This window comes from Salvelinus fontinalis, chromosome 26 (assembly GCF_029448725.1).
Source record: "Salvelinus fontinalis isolate EN_2023a chromosome 26, ASM2944872v1, whole genome shotgun sequence".
Lineage (NCBI taxonomy): Eukaryota > Metazoa > Chordata > Actinopteri > Salmoniformes > Salmonidae > Salvelinus > Salvelinus fontinalis.
Genome location: NC_074690.1, coordinates 41,061,797 through 41,082,243, shown reverse-complemented (window position 1 = coordinate 41,082,243; position 20,447 = coordinate 41,061,797). Strand labels below are relative to the sequence as shown.

General features: G+C 41.7%; 1 protein-coding gene and 1 long non-coding RNA gene across 2 annotated transcripts; both read left to right on the top strand.

The window, feature by feature from the left end:
* Window positions 1-6,163: 6,163 nt before the first annotated feature.
* Window positions 6,164-6,683, top strand: LOC129824369 (uncharacterized). Its single transcript, XR_008754740.1, has 3 exons — window positions 6,164-6,249; window positions 6,337-6,513; window positions 6,604-6,683. It is a non-coding gene; the product is annotated as an uncharacterized LOC129824369 (long non-coding RNA).
* A 4,733-nt stretch (window positions 6,684-11,416) lies between these two features.
* On the top strand, window positions 11,417-19,923 carry LOC129824360 (zinc finger protein 436-like). The gene is made up of 2 exons (XM_055883951.1): window positions 11,417-11,986; window positions 18,323-19,923. The coding sequence occupies exons 1-2, from the start codon at window positions 11,659-11,661 to the stop codon at window positions 19,210-19,212; spliced, it is 1,218 nt and encodes a 405-aa protein (XP_055739926.1). The 5' UTR covers window positions 11,417-11,658; the 3' UTR covers window positions 19,213-19,923.
* Window positions 19,924-20,447: the final 524 nt, after the last annotated feature.

Here is a 20,447-nt window from a genome sequence, read left to right as displayed (position 1 = left end):
TATCACCGCCACAGAACGTCAAGAGGCAATAAGAGACATCGATCTTGCTGCTCAAGAGGGGGTGACGTTCCCAACTACCACTACGGACCGCTTGGTTGTGTACAGAGAGCCAGAATCTGGGTTACTAGTCTGCGGTGGGAGAATCCATGGCTTCAGGGAGGATGGCGCTGCAGTTCCCCTTCTGCCTTTCAATGCATGGGTCTCTACTTTATTGGCACAGGAGGCGCATGATGAGGGTCATGAAGGTGTGGCTGCAACCCTGCTGAAAATGAGGAGGAAAGCCTGGGTCATCCAAGGAAGAAAAATTTCCCAAAAAGTAGTGGTTAACTGCCTTTTCTGCAAAAAGTCAAGAGCGAGAAGGTGCGAACAGGTAATGGCTGACTTACCTGCTGAAAGAGCCACACCTGCAGCTCCGTTCGAGTTCACTACAGTCGACCTCTTCGGACCGTACCTTGTCAAAGATGACATCAAGAAACGGGTCTCAATGAAAGTGTGGGGTGTCGTCTTCAGCTGTATGGCCAGCAGGGCAATTCATGCAGACCTGGTCAACACAATGTCGACAGAGAGCTTCTTGATGGCTTACCAACGCTTTACTGCAATTAGAGGGCACCCAAGAAAGATCTGGTCCGACCCGGGGACAAACTTCATCGGCGCCAAACCTGTCCTAAGAGAGCTGTACCAGTTCCTGGATACTCAGAATAGAACTTCAATAGAAGAGATGTCGGCTCAAAAAGGTACCAAATGGGATTGGACAATTCACCCTGCTGACTCACCTCACCGCAATGGGGCTGCTGAAGCCGCTGTTCGCATTCTCAAGAAGGCACTGCAGAGCCTGGGCAACAACACTGTCCTTAGCTACAGCGAGCTTCAGACAACACTACAACTTGCTGCAAACCTTGCCAACGAATGCCCAATAGATGCCAGGGTGCAGAGCCATGAAGAAAGCGTGCAGTATGTGTCACCCAACACACTTCTCCTGGGCCGGGCCTCTCCAAGCGGTGAGATCAGAACATTTGACTTTGCGAACTACCCTTACAAGAGACTCAGAGAGATGCAGAACCAGGTCAACAAATTCTGGAGGTCTTGGAGCCAGCTTGCCGGCCCAAACTTATTTCTGAGAAGTAAATGGCACACTTCATATCGCAACGTTGCTGTCGGAGATATTGTCTGGTTGTGTGACCAAAATGCAGTGAGGGGCCAATTCAAGCTAGGACGGGTGGTGAGCGTTAATCCAGATGCTAAGGGCATTGTTCGAGACGTGAATGTCAAAGTGGTCCAAAGCTCCTGCCTTCCTGTCACAAAACCCACACTAAACCGGCCATCGGCCAAAGTCCTGAAAGAAGCTACGCAAACCACAGTCCTGCACAGAGATGTTCGACGCCTGGTTGTCTTGCTACCAGTTGAGGATCAAACTCGGAGCTGACCGGCAGTATGTAGGTGCTGATTTACGATCTTTCCATCGGTTCCCGTGGGAAGATTGAGTGGGAGGTGTGCTGACAAACTGCCTGGGAGCTCCTCAGTGGTGAAACTCCTCCTCCTGCAATCAGTGGTGAACCAGGTGGAACAAATCTTCCAGGCAATCTGGGCGTGCCAGCACCTGGCTCTGCTGTTGTCTTTAGACCGCAGTGAAAGGAGCATTTATAGCACCACAAGACCAAGGAAACTTCATCTTTGTGATCAAGGTGACTGTGCAAGTCCAAGCCCTCCACAAAACTGTGAAAGACAGCCGGTAAGTGCCATATTGGCCATGTTTGGCTAGACTGACTTAAGCAGTGCACTGCTAATGATACTCTGGAAAACACAGACTCTTAACTTTGATAGGACTTTTGCAGTGGTATTTATAACTTCAAATGTTGTTTGTGGGGTATGAAGGAAAAGTAAGAGCCAAATTCATTGACAAAGAACTTGTTTGAAATGGTTAAGTAATTTAAACTTTGTAGAAATCTTAGTAAACCAAGTTCTTAATTCAGTAACAAATGTATAGTCTAAAATCTTTGGCTAAAAAATGTAAGATTTGTCTGCTTAAAACTACTGATTAGAAAATAAATGTAATTTTTTACTACTAAAAATATTTTGAATGTATTTGGCTAAAATGCAAATTTAGATATACTGATTCTGCTCATTTGATTAAAAATGGTGGGTTTCTATTTTGGGAAACATTTGCTTAAAAGTGGAAACCTTGTATTTTATAATGGCAGAAATGTGTTTGAGGTGAATGTGGATAATTTTGTGTATTTAATTAGGCTGTCAACTCAAATAATAACTTGTATTTGTCATCTCTTTGAGGTTTTTCACCTGTTTACTGCCAACCAAAGAATGGTAAATAAAAGACAAACAACTGATTCGATGGCTGTTTATTGAGTGAAATCCAGTTAATCTTCATGTGGAGGGACTGTCCTTTTCAAGTGGGGAATTGCACAAGAAAGAGGTCAAAACTTGACAATGTTTGTGTTTTGCATTTAGCCAGTGAGTTGCCATGGATCACAATTTATGACTGCATGTTTTTCCATATTTTGTTTGGGCTTGTTCCAAGGGGACAAGAGTTCTAGAAGCTAGTGAGTTTTACGAAGCCGAAAGTTCTAGAAGCTAGTGGGGGAAAATATTTTTGTTTTTAATTGTTGCCAGCCAGTAGACACACTTCATATTGTAGAAGGTGAAGCATTGTAGTTGATTATAATTTCAAAATTAGTTTTAGGTTTCTAGAAAGGAGAAACTAATAAGATTGTATATTATTTAGGAATGTGTTTTAAAAAATTGACAGGTGATGCATTTTAGTTGATTTTAATATGAAATGGAAGATGTTTTCTGTTGGTGGTGAGAACTTGTCCAACAAAAATATAGGATATAGTTGTCTTGAGGAAGGTGTTACAGGCTTTGGTTTTTCCATTTATGTTTTGAGGTTGGACTTTAGCACATATAGCTCGTTAGCACTATGAGGGAATTTTCTGTTAACTTATTAATGCTTGTGTAGTAAAATGTAATTATTTAAGCCGAGGCATTGGGCTTGAGATTGTTAAAGAACCTTACTCCTATAACATAGAAAAATGTGTTGATATAGGCCTGTTCTAAGTGTGTAGAATGACCGCATGATGTGCGGACACTCAGCCAAGAATGACAAACTGACTGGTTCCTCCACAGACTAAAGGTTATATCCTGCACACCAGTAACAGAGCTATTGTTTTAGAACCTGTTTCTGGGGAAAGATTGTGGTGGAGTGTTACGAATCCCTTTTGGCCCCACAATCTAGGGGGGGGGGGGGGGATGGTAATGGGACCCATAACATAACGCACGCAAAGTGTAAGTGACAAACAGTGAGAACAAAATATCCGGACAACTAAATTCTACCGTCAAACACTCAGGGTTTATTTGCAAACACACGGTAAATGGGAGGCAGGAAAAGGGACTGAGCTGGACACAAGGAAAGAATGAGCATCCAAAATCACCCCTAAACTAGACTAGCCTATTTAAACAGCTAACTAATCAAAAATACAGTGGGTGGTCCGCCCAGTTCTAACTAGTGTATTTAACAAAGTTTACCTACGGGTAGTGTATGCCAATCGGCGACCTGTCTGGTTAGCCCCTTTTCCCACCATCAAACACCATAACAAAACCAATACTCACAGGTGGAGACAAAGTGACATGTATCCTAAACCACACAAGAGCTCTACAGACATATGGCATTTACAGAGAGATTGCTCTAGAGAACACAACTGACAGGGGTTTTAAACAAAGGGAAAGGGACTGTGATTGGGTAGGAGAAAAGGAGCAGGTGTCTTCTGATTAGCGACTGATTGATGACTGATTGGGGAATGATGATTGTCACCTGTGAGTAGGGGAGAAGGAGAGAAAAGAAATACACACAGGATACACACAGAATACTTGTATCCGTAACATGGAGAAATCAGAATTAGCTAAGTAACATAGATAATTAAGATGTTTTATCTGCAGAATATGCTGATATGAACTATTGACCTCTTGTTATTAGAATGTATCCTTTCTGAGTCTGGTGTTGGCAGCTGCACTTCCTCCCTCAAATGGGCCTCAGTCACCTTGGGTCCAGAGAGGGGAGAAGTCAGGCTAATCTATCACATGTCCCTCTTGCTATGCAGAATATCAGCATCGATCACATGTCCCTGTTGCTAGGCAGAATATCAGCATCGATCACATGTCCCTGTTGCTAGGCAGAATATCAGCATCTATCACGTGTCCCTGTTGCTATGCAGAATATCAGCATCTATCACATGTCCCTGTTGCCATGCAGAATATCAGCATTGACTAAGGCAAAGGAGATCAGAAGGAAACATTGTTTCCATATGTCAACTGTGTGTTTATTGCAAACCATGTGAAGGAATGGTGTGAGTAATGGGGAACCAATCACTTGTCTCCACAGTGTCTGTGAATCAGTCACCTCCTCCGTAGGGGAAATTGTATTTGGGGCCCAAGGTCTGGCACAGGATGTGTGGGGTTGGTGTTTGGGACCATTGTACATCGTCTCTGAGGTTGCACCTATCCTGAGATAGTATATAACCCAGAAGCAAGCCTCTTTGTTATAACAAGTCTTTTAATAAAAGTAAAACCTTGATTGATTATTAATTTTGCTTCTCCTCATTATTGATTATGGGTAGAATTTCCACCACAGCACGTAGGGAGGTTCGATTGGTGTCACCTCGTTAGTCAGAATGTGTTACACCTGTGCTGGCTTGTCCATCTTGTTAGGGTTGGATGTTGCATCCAATTGTTAATATTTTAATCAATGACATTTGACCACATGTCCCTGTTGCTAGGCAGAATATCAGCAGGGACTAAGGCAAAAGGGTGCTCATTAGTCCTTCAGTTGTTATTCTTCTGTTTTTTTATCCTCTTATGTTTGTTGTGTACTAAATATTTCTGTTTATTTTCATTGTTTTTTTGTACATTTTTTCCTGTGAAGCCATTGTGTTGCATCCATGCCTGAAATGTGCTGTATAAATAAAGCTAGATTTGATTTGAACATATTGCAAAAGAAATTAACCCCATGACTGACCAATCAACAGACTCTTGCTAAACCAATGAACAAATATGTGCAAAAGCAACTCGTATATTGGTCCATCTTAGTATGAAAAACAGTATAAATTCAGTATATCTTCCACTGTGTCAATATAGTGCATGGTATGTATGTTTAATATCACGTTTTAATGAACCAGTACATTTGTTGAAAATGGAAAAAGTTGAAATCAACAACATGTCAAAGTATTCAACTACTGAAAACTGAAACAAACAATTGGATCAAACAGATCAATCCCACTGGACATTGGGTTTGATTCAGACCCTGCCAGTATACCAGGTGGACATTGCCTACCAGTGTACCAGGTGGACATTGGGTTTGATTCAGACCCTGCCAGTGTGTCAGGTGGACATTGGGTTTGATTCAGACCCTGCCAGCATGGCCAGAGATGTAACTTATAACCACAGAACCAACACAGACCTTTCATGCCTGATTAAAAACACCTAAGTATTAGATTTACTGCCCTGGGGCCTGTTGCACAAAAGTAGAATTAAGACATCCGGGATAAATGACTCAGCTGAGCTCAATGAAGCCAAAACATGTGCGTCCAGGCTTAATTGGTTGCACAAAGACCAAGCCAGGATGAGCAGACACGGATTCATTAAGCCAGGTGAAACCAATCCTGGATAGGTGCGCGCTCACGGCTCACTCAAATAGACCCCGCCACAGATCACAGATTAACTGATTTACCATGGCAACTAGAGCCGCGTACTTTTCCCCGTCGGAAGCACAAATCCTCATGGAGGCATACGAGGAGGTAAAATATATAATTAAGAAGAAAGGCAACACCGCCACAGTGATAAAGCAAAGAGAAAAAGCGTGGCAAAGTATTGCAGACCGCCTGAATGCGTAAGTAGTGCACAATTACACAGTCACCGCTCCGCTGAAACATCACAATTACAATTCAAATATTTAATTCACATCTCCAAAAATGCAGTTGTACTGTAATTATGAAACGGTTAAATTTTTAATTGAAATGCACTGCAGATATGAGTGAAATTGTGTAAAGTAACTCCATCACACTGTATAAAGCTATGATAAATTTTTTGATATTGTTACTGAAAACAAGACAAAAATACCAAGTAATTTTTTGCAGTGTGACTCCATTAAATGTGTGTGTGTGTGTGTGTGTGTGTGTGTGTAGATTAAACATAAACGGACATGGCAGCAGGTCAAAATCAAATACAAGAACATTCTGCAGAATGGTATGGTCCCTGACTAATATTTAACAAAGCACAAGCATATATTGTACCCAGAAGGTGCCTGCTCACACATTGTCTGTACTGTTTTAGCAGTGAAAAAGAATACCCACAGACAAGGCACGGGTGGTGGGTCACCAAAGGCTGACCTTACCCCAGCAGAGGACATGGCCTTGGAGCTAAATAAAGGCAGGCCCGTCTTAGAGGGGATCCCTGGGGGGAAAGAGACGAGCATAGGTTCCTCCCAAGATGCCACCCGCTTCATTCAAGGTATGTCCTTCCATCTCTACATGGGATACAACCACATTCATATTGAATCAATTTGGACTGTCTGACTTTGGTTTACCTATTGCCTTGCAGTGTCTGGCAGCACTGTGTTCCTGTTAGAGCCACCAGCACAAGCACCAGACGATGCTGATCCAGTGAGTACTCCATCAAAGGCATACTGTAGGCCTGGCATGTCTTGTCTACTAGTTTCAATATGAATCCGATTAAATGTGATAGGGTGAAGGCCCCAGTGCAGCAGCAACAGCACATGATGGAGACGATGATGAGGAGGAGACCATCTCTCTGGATTCCAGAAGGCATGAGGTATCATGTTAAGACTGTGAAAGTACTATTTACTCTACAATGGTGAGGAGGAGTCATCAAAATCAAAAAATCTAATTTCTTTTACAGGACCCAGATGCTATACAGTGGGAAAACCAGCCTGGCAACATAGTGCGTATTAATAAAAGGACACCACATCCTGCCAAATTCCAGCTGCGCTAACTGTATTGTGTTCACAGAGCTCACAAGCTATCAAAGTTGTATGGCAACCACCTCCGGCGCCAAATAGAACTGGCAGACATAGACATTCAGTACAAGAAGAAAAAGATGGAAAATCTTGCACTGGAGTCCGAAATAATAAAAAAGAGGACAATTAGGAAACTGGACCTTGAAATAAAAAAACTTTAGAGGGAGGTGAGATGTGCCTTCAATGTACACTGTATGCTAACTGTAACACAAATGTATTAATCATTATTTTTCTTTCCTCCCCCAGCTCCAAGAAGATGACACAGCTCAAAATAAAAATTAGGTATATTCTCGTAAAGTCAAGTGAGCCATGACATATGAGCTCTTATTGTGAGCACACAGGACGGTGGCATCTTTCTAAGGTTTTTTTTATTTTCCCAGCAATCAGTACAACCAAGTCATCGTTATAAGGCATCGCCCTCTTTTGCCCACCCCCCCAGCACCAGGTGTGGCCACTAGCCTATATGAAGGCCCAAAATTGTGTGTTCCTTTCTGCTCTGACAATGGCATGCCCATTCGTGTGAGATGTGGTGGATGAAGAAGCACTTGTGCTGAGGAGAGCCTTCAGGCGAGAAAGGGTCTTCAGGGACCGGTTGGACCCACTGGCCTTCCCTGATGACCATCTATATGAAAGATACAGGTTTTCTGCAGATGGCATCAGGTATCTATGCAGACTACTGGGTCCCAGGATTAAGCACCGCACTGCACGGAGCCATGCACTGAGTGTGGAGCAAATGGTTTGTGTGGCCTTGCGCTTTTTTGCTAGTGGAGCCTTCCTGTACTCAGTGGGGGATGCAGAACAGCTGAACAAGGCCACAATTTGCCGCACAATAAGGAGTGTGTGTCTGGCTATCAAAGCATTAGCAGATGTCTTCATCTCCTTCCCTGGCCACAGAAGACTCTGTGACATCAAAGAGGAGTTCTATAGGATTGCAGGTAAGAGGATCTACAAATTACAGGACAACTGTTAACACATAGTAGGATACTCATTACTTTGTGTGACAGGTTTCCCCAATGTCATTGGTGCAGTGGACTGCACACACATAAGGATAAAAGCCCCCTCAGGTGCCCATGAGGCCGATTTTGTGAATAGGAAATCCTTTCACAGCATTAATGTTCAGGTGAACATAACTTTTTGATATTGTCCATTGACGAACACTCTGCATTGCCAGTGATGTGCATTGATTGGTGTAATATTCCTCATCTTATGATTTCAGATGGTCTGCAATGCTGACTGTGATCAGCAATGTTGTGGCAAAATGGCCTGGCTCAGTCCATGACTCCAGAATCTTTCGGGTCTCTGAAATCTATCAGTGCCTATCACAAGGTAAGCCACACAACCCCTATTTATAACCATCATGGCTGTGTCAAGAATATCACTGTGTTTATGAGGTAGTAATGATGAGATTTTGTGTTGACAGGTGAATTCTCTGGTGTGTTGCTGGGAGACAGGGGGTATGGCTGCCAGCCTTTTCTCCTGACACCTTTCACAGACCCCCAGGAAGCACAGCAGGCCTACAACCATGCCCATGCCAGGACCAGGGCCAGAGTTGAAATGACCTTTGGCCTCCTGAAGGCACGCTTTCACTGCCTTCACAAATTAAGGGTCAGCCCTGTTAGGGCATGTGATATTACTATGGCTTGTGCTGTCCTCCACAATGTGGCCTGCCTGAGGAAGGAGAGGGCCCCCAGAGTGCCACCAGCCATGGACTGGGACAATCCGGCAATCTTCCCTGATGACGACAGTGGTCGGCTGCTGAGGGACCAATATGTGTTGAATTATTTTAGTTAGTATGTGTGCTTTCAATTTTGGTTAAATATGTCCTGCGGTGGCAGAGGAATTTGGGTTTTTTGGGGTTCGTTTTTTTACGAATTTGGCCTCTTATGACGTTTGTGCGGTATACTGTGTGTAATACAAGGCTGCAGGGAGGCTACTGCATCCATTCATTTGTCTGTTCAGTTGATGTGTATGGATTTGTCCTGCATTTATTTTAGTGTGCAGACATGCAGGGTGTGTTATATACAGACCTTTGAATGTGTATGTATCATTTTGTATAATATGCTTGGATTCTGTGCTTTTCATCTTGTAGAGTCACTGTGACTTCAGTTTCGAGAAGGGGCTGATGGTTTACCTGCTTTGTTTTGTCCTTATTCAATAAAGGAACATAATGTTACACATTGTGTTTTTATATTCATATGGAATGTGTATTTGTTTATATGACAGAGTACTAGGGCCACACTGAAGAAAAAGGATAAAGTCATAAATTTGAGGCTGGTTCTTTCTGCAGAAAAGCTACATATTGTTTTGATACTTATGACAATGTGATACTTAATATTCTGGCACATCAGCATGTCTTTGTTTATGAAACCATACTGAAGTACAATTTCACGAAATGCCCCACATCTGTCATTTTAACAACTGTCCTCCTTTAAAACAACTGGTTACAATATTATTACTTGTGTTTTTTCCCCCCTCTGTGGCCCTAATATTCTATCATTTTATATATAGCCTTAGTCTATGGGAAACTGTAAATTATCTAATGATAGCAACATCATCTAAAAATAATTTTTTATCCTAAATCATTGAAATTAATGATCACAAACGTTTAAATAATGACAGTGGGTCTAGTTATATGTGATAACAATGTATAGTGAGCAGTGAAATAACTATTGGTTTCCATTTGTGGTGACTGCTGACTGACATTAGGGATGAGATTAAATAGATCCTGGAATTTAGCCTGGTCTGGAGCAGGCTAGCTCCACAGAATAAATCTCCATGGTAATTTATACCATAACATATCCTCCTGCCCCCTATCCATCTTTAGTGCAACCGGATTACGGATCAATTGAGCCAGGATCACCAAGATATCCTGGCTTAATCCCTTATCCTAGTTTTGTGCAACAGGCCCCAGGTCTAGTATGTCACTGCCTCAGACACCATTCACAATGCTGGCTGAGGTACGAGTAAAACATGACATATTATTTCCTAACGATTCACAATGCTGGCTGAGGTACGAGTAAATCATGACATATTATTTCCCAACCATTCACAATGCTGGCTGAGGTACGAGTAAATCATGACATATTATTTCCTAATTGTAAAAAAAAAATCCCCTCTCCTTTATCAACCAGTCACCCACTGTTTAACCAGAATAACATGAGTTGTGTCCTTCAAACTGTTAGACTGTTAGTCCATAATCATATTCAGCTACTTAGATGTCATGTATTGTCATATCATGTTCTCTATAATGAAACATCACCAAGTGAAATAAAGTTGCTAAGATACTCTTAATAGACATTAAATCAAAAATGGTTGCTCAGAAATCATTAATTATCATGTTGCTCTCATGAAATGAACAACATATTTGAATAATTGCAAGGAACATAGAATAATTGCAAGGATCATATTTGCATATTGCACATGGACCGTAAGAAATCCTGAATGTATTGAAATGCCTGGGCTCGCAGGGAATGTGTTAATTCATAACCCATCATTTCTACCTTTTGCTCGAAAAGGAGGCTGGCACGCTCCCGGACCTTACTTCTTACTTGGCAGGAACTAATGGGGATCCATAATAAACCCCAGGAAGAGTAGCTGCTGCTTTGGCAGGAACACAGTCATGTGATATGTGGTATAGAAAAGTCCAATCTTAGAAATGGGAGGCACGATACTGTGTATCTGCAGGTGTCTATCTGGTCAAAACCACTGATACAGTTGCCCCTCCACGCTCTGGTGGGATGGATCATTTCTACGGAGAAACCTAGATTCAAATAATTTGTTTTGTGTGTATTGGGTATATGTTGTGAAATTGTTAGATATTACTTGTTAGACATTACTGCACCGTCGGAGCTAGAAACACAAGCATTTCACTACACCCGCAATAACCAATAAAATGGGATTTGATTTTGATTTGAAATAAATATCCTATTTATCAAAGGTGCTACTGGCTGGGGTCAAAATTACTCCAAAGGATTTTAATTTGTTAAAAGTCCATTTTGATACAGAAACCCTAAACCATGATTTAGATTTATTAAGAACAAGTTGATTGACAAAGTCATGAAAAATGGAATAAACCACATTCAGGCTATGATTAAAGATATGCATCTTGGGTCAAAATTATCCATGTCAGAGGTATGGTTCAATGCAAATATGTAGAGGGTGTAAAGTTTGTTTTAAATTCTCACTCATTAAACACGAATCAATCAACACATGCTTCTCTTTGAACGACTTAATATAATATTAAACTTTTATGAAATAAATGAAAAATAAACTTTAGGTTCCTCAACTGCGTTGCCCACTCCAGTCAGCAGACGGCGATGTGCGTCTTTTAGGTTCAGGCGATGCTGCCAGTGTGACGTATAATCTAGTGGACGGGACGCTCCTTCAACAACAACAGCTAGTCAGACACCCCCGTAGCTTTCTAGCAAACATAGCTACAACATTCACGCTTTTTACACTGTTTTGGTGTATATTAGTCGCTGTGTATTAAACACACTTCTGTTGTATGTACTTGTTGGCCCATTTAATTATATATTTACGTTGTTTGTCAGCTAGCTGGTTTGCTAAGTTAGCTTAGAACTAGGCTATTCGCTAATGCTAGCTAGCTAACATCTCCGACCATGAGTTCACTAAGCTACTCTCCTCCTGCTAAAGAAGAGGATGTCTGCTGGACGGAGAAAGAAACTCTCGTGAAAGAGGAGGAGGAAGAGGAGGATGTTACAATACAAAAACAGGTAGAGGGTGAGGCTGTTACAGTGAAAGAAGAAGAGAAAGAAGTTACAGTGAAAGAAGAGGAAGACGCGTTCAGAGTGAAAGAGGAGGAGGATGTTACAGTAAAAGAAGAGGAAGAGAAAGAGGAGGATGCAGTTTTTGGAGTGAAAGAGGAGGAGGGGGAGATGACTGTCACATTGGAGGAAGAAGAGGAGGTTGGAGATCTGTTTAACACCAGTAAGTACCGTCTCTGCAGTCATTGAACCAATATGCAGTAAAGGGGTTCTACACTTTAATGTTGTTCTGCAGGAATGGCTGAAGCTACACTGTAATGTGTAGAACATTAATTAAGAGTGGACCATCAACAAAACGTTAACAATTGATCAAATGCATCCAATGACAATGCCTGAAATACTGTAGTCCTCAATATCTCCTATTAGATTAGCCCAATATGTAGTCTTAAAGGGGCAATCAGCAGTTGTTACATCCATTTTGGGACTTATACATTAATGATATGTAAAAATTCACTTATAAATGCCTCGTGAGCTTAGTTCAACTGTTGTACCCCATCAGAACCCAAAATATAAGCTTTGTTTTACTCCAATGTTTGTCAGTAAATATAAACAAACACTGTATATCCTCAAAAACATGGTTTAAACTATAATGTTGATATCATTGATGGTTGCATTTCTCCAGCCCCATCCCTCAACTTTTTATCGAAACGGGCAGGGAGTACGCTTTGTTATTGTTTCTGCTGCTGATTGCTGCCCCCGTTACTCCTCAAGGTCCAAGGACTGTATGTTATTTTCAGAGGTAGACTGGCTCTGGCAGTTAAAATAGTCAAATAATCCATCTAAATGTGAATCGATTATCAATTGCGATACGTTTCTAGAAACATAAATTGCTGTACTTTCATATCACATCAAAATAATTTCACACAATAGTTTCATATCACGTCAAAATAGGTAATCAGTCGCGATGCCCCAAAAGGTTAACCAAATTCCTATCTCGTCATTCTCCTTCCTTCAGGCTTCTTTTTCTTCTTTGGACTTTATATGGTGGTTGGCAACCAACTTTAAGGTGCATTACCACCATCAACTGAACTTGAGTGTGGACCTCAGTTCATCTTTTAATCACCCACGTGGGTATATACCAAGACAGTCGTGAAGAGGGCACAACAAAACCTTTTCCCCCTCAGGAGACTGAAAAGATTTGGCATGGGTCCCCAGATCCTCAAAGGTAATACAGCTGCACCATTGAGAGTATCCTGACCGGTTGCATCACCGCCTGGTATGGCAACTGCTCGACATCTGACCGTAAGGCGCTACAGAGGGTAGTGCGAACGGCCCAGTACATCACTGTAGCCAAGCTTCCTGCCATCCAGGACCTATATAATAGGCGGTGTCAGAGGAAAGCCCACAAAATTGTCAGAGACTCCAGTCACTCAAGTTATAGACTGTTTTCTCTGCTACTGCACGGCAAGCGGTACCGGAGCGCCATGTCTCGGACCAAAAGCCTCATCAACAGCTTCTACCCCCAAGCCATAAGACTGCTGAACAATTCATAAAATCGCCACCGGACAATTTACATTGACCCCCCCACCCCCCTCCCTTTTGTGCACTGCTGCTGGTTGTTTGTTACCTATGCATAGTCACTACGCCCCCACCTTCATGTACAGACTACCTCAACTAGCCTGTACCCCCGCATACTGACTCGGTACCGGTGCCCCCTGTATATAGCCTCCACACTGACTCGGTACCGGTGCCCCCTGTATATAGCCTCCACACTGACTCGGTACCGGTGCCCCCTGTATATAGCCTCCACACTGACTCGGTACCGGTGCCCCCTGTATATAGCCTCGTTATTGTTATTCTCATTGTGTTACTTTTTATTATTACTTTTTATTTTAGTCTACTTGGTAAACGTTTTCTTCTTCTCGAACTGCACTGTTGGTTAATAAGGGCTTGTAAGTAAAGCATTTCACTGTCAAGTCTAAGTTGGTGTCTTGACGGATTTGTAAAAAACGGTTTGTCATAAAACACTATATATATTTTTTTTATGTTGCTGACACCCCTCCCCAGAGGTGTCTCATTATTGGGATTCATTGCTGATTCCTACCTGTAGCTCACTATGAGGTGTCTTGTGATACAGGTTAAGGGCCCTGTTGGAGATTGGTGGTTGGTAGCGGAGTTGAGGGAACAAGCAGGGTTGGACACGGCCATGTTATTATCCCACACAGTCTCTGTGGTTCATATGAACCCCATTCTTGGGAATTAGATTTGATTACAAATTGCCCCTGTCTGTTTCCACAAAAGGCTTCCATCTGTCCCATTCCCAGCTAGGTTACGAGGCACTTTGTTGCCAGTACCTATGACTGGTTGATAGGGGAAACGTCCATGCTTATTATAGAAAAGTAATTAGGGGAAAACTATTTAGTAAACTGAAATAAAACAACAAACCTGTTTGAAAAAGAAAAACTATTCCAAAACTATCTTTGACTCTAACTAAAATAGCCTAAAATAATAACCAGCATGAATTATGTTCAGTTTCAAAAATGTATATCTTAACTTTGGGCAAAAATATAATTGTGTTTTAAATATTTTTTATGTGGTTTTAAAGCTTCTGAACCTGGTGGCTGTCATGGGATGGCAATGTTTCAAATAGACCTAGCTTGTGTATCACTATCACTTGCTATCACCAGAAATACTTTAATAAATGAGGATATTGGAAACTCCTTTCGATTCGTATTAACAGCTTAAAGAAAATAACATTGGCATGAAGTACCCTCTGTGAAAAAGAAGCACAACATTACAAATGTTTTCAGAGATGTGAGATAATTGACTTGTTCTCTGTAATATCGTATAGCTTTGCAATCGTGACATTACTTACTTTCAAGGAAAATAGGCAGGTTTCTCAACTCATACCCTGACATTAAAAATCGATTTTCGTGAGAATTAGCTTAGGAACTGTGTGTCACAGCATGACAATGTGAACATGATTGGTCGACAGTCTCTTGGACGGGCGTTATATACGCTTTGACATTTTCTAGAATAGTTTTTATTTGAAAACGTTTTTGTTTACTTGCCTGCCTATTGAATTTGGAATGCACTGTACTGTTCATCTCTGAAACTCACTGAGATAATTCCTTTGTTACAGCAGTAGCAATACAGGGATATAACATCTACAGAAAAGATAGTAATGCTTATGGGGGTGGTGTTGCTGTATACAGTGCATTCGGGAAGTTTTCAGACCCCTTGACTTTTTCCAAATTTTGTTACGTTAATGCCTTATTCTAAAATTGATTAAATAATTTCCCCCCCTTTCAATTAGCTAATTTATTTGGCACACCTGCTTTGATTTGGAGAGTTTCTCCCATCCTTCTCTGTAGATCCTCTCTAGCTCTGTCAGGTTGGATGGGGAACATCACTGCAGAGCTATTTTCAGGTCTCTCCAGAGATGTTAGATCGGGCTCAAGTCCGGGGTCTGGCTGGGCCACTCAAGGACATTGAGACTTGTCCCGAAGCCACTCCTGTGTTGTCTTGGTTGTGTACTTAAGGTCGTTGTCCTGTTGGACGGCGAACCTTCACCCCCAGTCTGAGGTCCTGAGTGCTCTGGAGCAGGTCTTTCATCAAGGATCTCTCTGCACTTTGCTCCGTTAATATTTCCCTCGATCCTGTCTTGTCTCCCAGTCCCTGCAGCTGAAAAACATCCCCACAGCATGATGCTGCCACCCATGCTTCACCATAGGGATGGTGCCAGGTTTCCTTCAGATGTGACTCTTGGCAATCAGGCCAAAGAGTTCAATCTTGGTTTCATCAAGCCAGAGAATCTTGTTTCTCATGGTCTGAGAGTCCTTGAGGTGTCTTTTGGCAAACTCCGAGCAGGCTGTCATGTGCCTTTTACTGAGGAGTGGTTTCCATCTGGCCACTCTACCATAAATGTCTGATTGGTGGAGTGCTGAAGAGATGGTTGTCCTTCTGGAAGGTTCTCCCATCTCCACAGAGGAACTCTGGAGCTCTGTCAGAGTGACCATCAGGTTTTTGGTCACCTCCCTGACCAAGGCCCTTCTCCCCCGATCGCTCAGTTTGGCCAGGTGACCAGCTCTAGGAAGAGTGTTCCATTTAAGAATGATGGAGGCCACTGTGTTCTTGGGGGACTTCAATGCTGCAGATTTTTTTTGGTACCCTTCCCCAGATCTGTGCCTCGACACAACCCTGTCTAGGAGCTCTAGGGACAGTTCCTTTGACCTCATGGCTTGGTTTTCGCTCTGACATGCACTGTCATTTGTGGGACCATATATAGACAGGTGTCTGCCTTCCAAATCATATCCAATCAATTGAATTTACCGCAGGTGGACTCCGAACAAGTTGTAGATACATCTCAAGGATGATTAATGGAAACAAGATGCACCTGAAAGCAATTTTTAGTTTCATAGCAAAGGGTCTGAATACTTATGTAAATAAGGTATTTCTGTTTTTTACCTTTTTTCACTTTGTCATTATGGGCTATTGATGACACACCTCTGAAACAAGATAGCCTAACCATCAGAAAAAAACTCTTCCTTAGCCTCCTCCTCCCGCTGCTGCTGGCCTTTGTAAATTCTGATGTTATGCTCCTATGGTTTCTGGTAATAGGCTACGCCAGCAGTCGTTATGCTCCTATAGTTTCTGGTAATAGGCTACACCAGCAGTCGTTATGGTCCTATAGTTTCTGGTAATAGACTACACCAGCAGTCGTTATGGTCCTTTTGTTTCTGGTAATAGACTACACCAGCAGTCGTTATGCTCCTATAGTTTCTGGTAATAGGCTACACCAGCAGAAATACTATCAGACATCCCCAAATGGGCACATTTATAGGCCTACATTTGTGTGCAGGCCAGGTAGACTAATCCTACTTCTATATGAGTAATCAGGTGTGTGTTCTTACTCAACATTGACAGGAGTGTTTCAAACAACAGACAATGAATAAATTGCCAAAACTGACGTATCTTGCGGGGGTCAGATCTGTGTGGTCTGCCAGGGACCGTTTCATTTAGTATCCGCTTGGGTCGGTTGGGGAATGATTGTAATTTCCCCATAGTATGTTGTACCGAAGTTGACCGACTGAAAGGGAGTGTAACTTTATGACTATAATTACTGTTACCCATGCTAATTTAAGGAATAAATTGAGACTCACGCTCATCGCCTGTGGAAGGCGGGGCTTCCAGCGATGCACCAATTTAATAGTATGTTGTACCTAGTTTCCCTCCTCCAGGGAACAGTAGTTATAGTCATAACGTGTGGATTTAACAGTATGTTGTACCTAGTTTTCCTCCTTCAGCGAACAGTAGTTATAGTCATAACGTGTGGATTTAACAGTATGTTGTACTTAGTCTCCCTCCTTCAGGGAACAGTAGTTATAGTCATAACGTTAAGCTTGTCATATGATGAACTTCAACTTAAATACTGGATCTTGCTGTGGGACAGTTTATTGTAATCAGATCTCCGAAATGCACTCTAACTACGTAACATTTAGTGTCTCCTTATGTTACGTAGGGAAAACAGTTTTTATGGGAACAGAAATCCTAAATCATTTCAGAGTTTGCTAAATCCAATGGTTCTAACCCGAGAGTCACCTTAACTTTGTTGACAACACCCGAATCGATACTGTCATTAACGCGGTTCTTCAATAATTACACAATACTTAATACTGTAGCTGTTTAGTTAGTCACATATTCAACTATCATAAGCTGATCCAGGAAATCATTTTCTGAATGCCAGTCAAATGACAAACATCGCGATGCAACAACAACCAAAGTGCTTCTTCATTCATTACTCTGGTGAAGACAATTATGCCATGCTCCATGTTGGATCCAACATCCCTAACAAATTGATGTTATTGTCTGCTTGATTTACCGTAGGGTCTCTTTAGTCTGTTTGGACACAGAGATACTTAACTCATAATGTGTAGAGAACTGTTTGTTGATGGATAGGCGACTGTACAACACACAGAGCTATTTTCCTTTATTCAGGACATTTAGAATGACAACACATTACAGAGTAGCCTAGTGGGATTATTCACGAAATTATCTGGTTATGAAATGTTATGACAGACATTTTAGTTTCCATGTTTCACCTGAAATATTAAATGATGTATAGTCCTAGATCTGTGTTATTGTTAGGTGAAGTTATGGGTCCTACAGTAGGTCTATGGTATTTGTATAACTATAATTTCTATAACTAGTGGTTTCCGCATTAGCATGGAGGAGTTTCTGCAACCAAATTGCGTGTGCATCGCCCTTATGCGCCAATTTTAGCAAACACAGAAAGGGGCCTATATTGGAGACCAAAAGTCGTCTGGCACACTGCTTAGGATTTCAACAACTTTAATAACTTATTTCTAGCCTACAATCATCGATGTTACTACTAATGTGAAAACAAGACTAAATATGGCTTGTTGCTCACTTGACCGTCTTAAGATAATTGTAACATTCATTACAGACGTCAATTGTTGTACAACATCATCTATCATGTTGGCATCACCTTTAATAGTGGATTTCTGTTATGTCCCTTTAACCATCTGTCTGACTTTAGGAGAGAGACATGACTACCGTGGATCCTCTGGGGAGTCTCTACAACATTATGAAGCTGACGAGGCAGAGAAGAGTCTCTCCACATCAGAGCACCTCAAGAAACACCAGCGGAGACCCACAGGGAAGAAATCTCACCGCTGCTCTGACTGTGGGAAGAGTTACTTAAGATCAAATTCACTAAAAGTACACATGAGAATTCACACTGGAGAGAAACCTTATAGCTGTGATCAATGTGGGAAGAGTTTTACTCGCTCAAACGGCCTGATAGTACATCTGAGAGCACACACAGGAGAGAAGCCTTATAGCTGTATTCAATGTGGGAAGAGTTTTACTAGCTCAAGCTGCCTGATAGTACATCTGAGAGCACACACAGGAGATAAACATTATAGCTGTAATCAATGTGAGAAGAGTTTTACTCGGTCAAGCAGCCTGGTATCACACCAGAGAAAACACACAGGAGAGAAATCTTATAGCTGTAATCAATGTTGGATGAGTTTTACTCAGTCAAGCAACCTGGTATCACACCAGAGAACACACACAGGAGAGAAACCTTATAGCTGTGATCAATGTGGGAAGAGTTTTACTCAGTCAAGCAGCCTGGTATCACACCAGAGAACACACACAGGAGAGAAACCTTATAGCTGTGATCAATGTGGGAAGAGTTTTACTACATCTAGCCATCTGACTGTACACCAGAGAACACACACAGGAGAGAAGCCTTATAGCTGTACTCAATGTGGGAAGAGTTTTGTTACATCTAGCCATTTGATTTTACACCAGAGAACACACACAGGAGAGAAACCTTATAGCTGTAAGCAATGTGGGAAGAGTTGTACTCGGTCAAGCAACCTGGTATCACACCAGAGAACACACAGGATTGAAACCTTGTAGCTGTGATCAATGTGGGAAGAGTTTTACTACATCTAGCCATCTGATTGTGCACCAGAGAACACACACAGGAGAGAATCCTTGCTGTGATCAATGTGGGAAGAGATTCTATGATAAAAGATCAATAAATAAACATCAGAAAATACATGGAGTTGTTTCATTATATCAATGAAATAATTTCACAATGTAGAATGTTTAAAAATTGTAGTACGAGTATTTTAGTGATGTCACAATGTACAACCATAAACATTGTCATTATGGGTTATTGTTTGTAGATTGATTTGGAAAACAATATTATTTAATCCATTTTAGAATAAGGCGGTAACGTAGCAACATGTGTAAAAAGTCAAGGGGTCTGAATACTTTCTAAATGCTCTGAATATGCTATTGGTTTACTGTTAGAATAAGTTGTATGACTACACCAATATTGTTAAAGCAACGATGCATAGACCTAGAAAATGCATGCCAACCTTGCTGCTAGAAATCTAGCTACTGGGTGTGCAGATTTCTGTTCCAGCCATGCACTAACACCTGACATTGTGCTGATTTCTGTTCCAGCCATGCACTAACACCTGACATTGTGCTGATTATTTGGATTAGACACTATTCAACTATTCAATCATGTCTTGTTTTGGAGTCAGAGGGATGTCTACATCCACTGCCCATTTCCACAGGTGTTCTTTATGATATGAAATAAAGGGCTGATTCACAGAATGAACTAGTGTATTTTTGGGTCATTGAACATCCCCTGTTTGTCTGTTTTATTACTCTAATTTAGTCTGATGATATTGATGCACAATCAATGTCTGGCTGACTGTCAACTGAGTCAATCTAGTACCCACAGAATGAATGTTGTGGGTATTTAATTCTGCTACATTTAAAATTATTTTAAGCTTTATTTAACTAGGCAGACGGTTAAGAACCAATTCTTATTTACAATGACGGCCTACCGGGGAACAGTCGGTTAACTGCCTTGTTCAGGGGCAGAACGACAGATCTTTACCGTGTCAGCTCGGGATTCGATCCACCAATCTTTTGGTTGCTGGCCCAATGCTCTAACCACTAGGCTACCTGCCGGCCCATAGGTGTGTCCAACGCAGACATGATGGATTAGTATTAGCTTATATTATAGACTCATAATGAGGCTAACCATGTCAAATGAGACCAGATTAGACTTATAATGAGGCTGACAATGTTGAAGGAGACCAGATTAGACTCATAAGGAGGCTAACCATGTC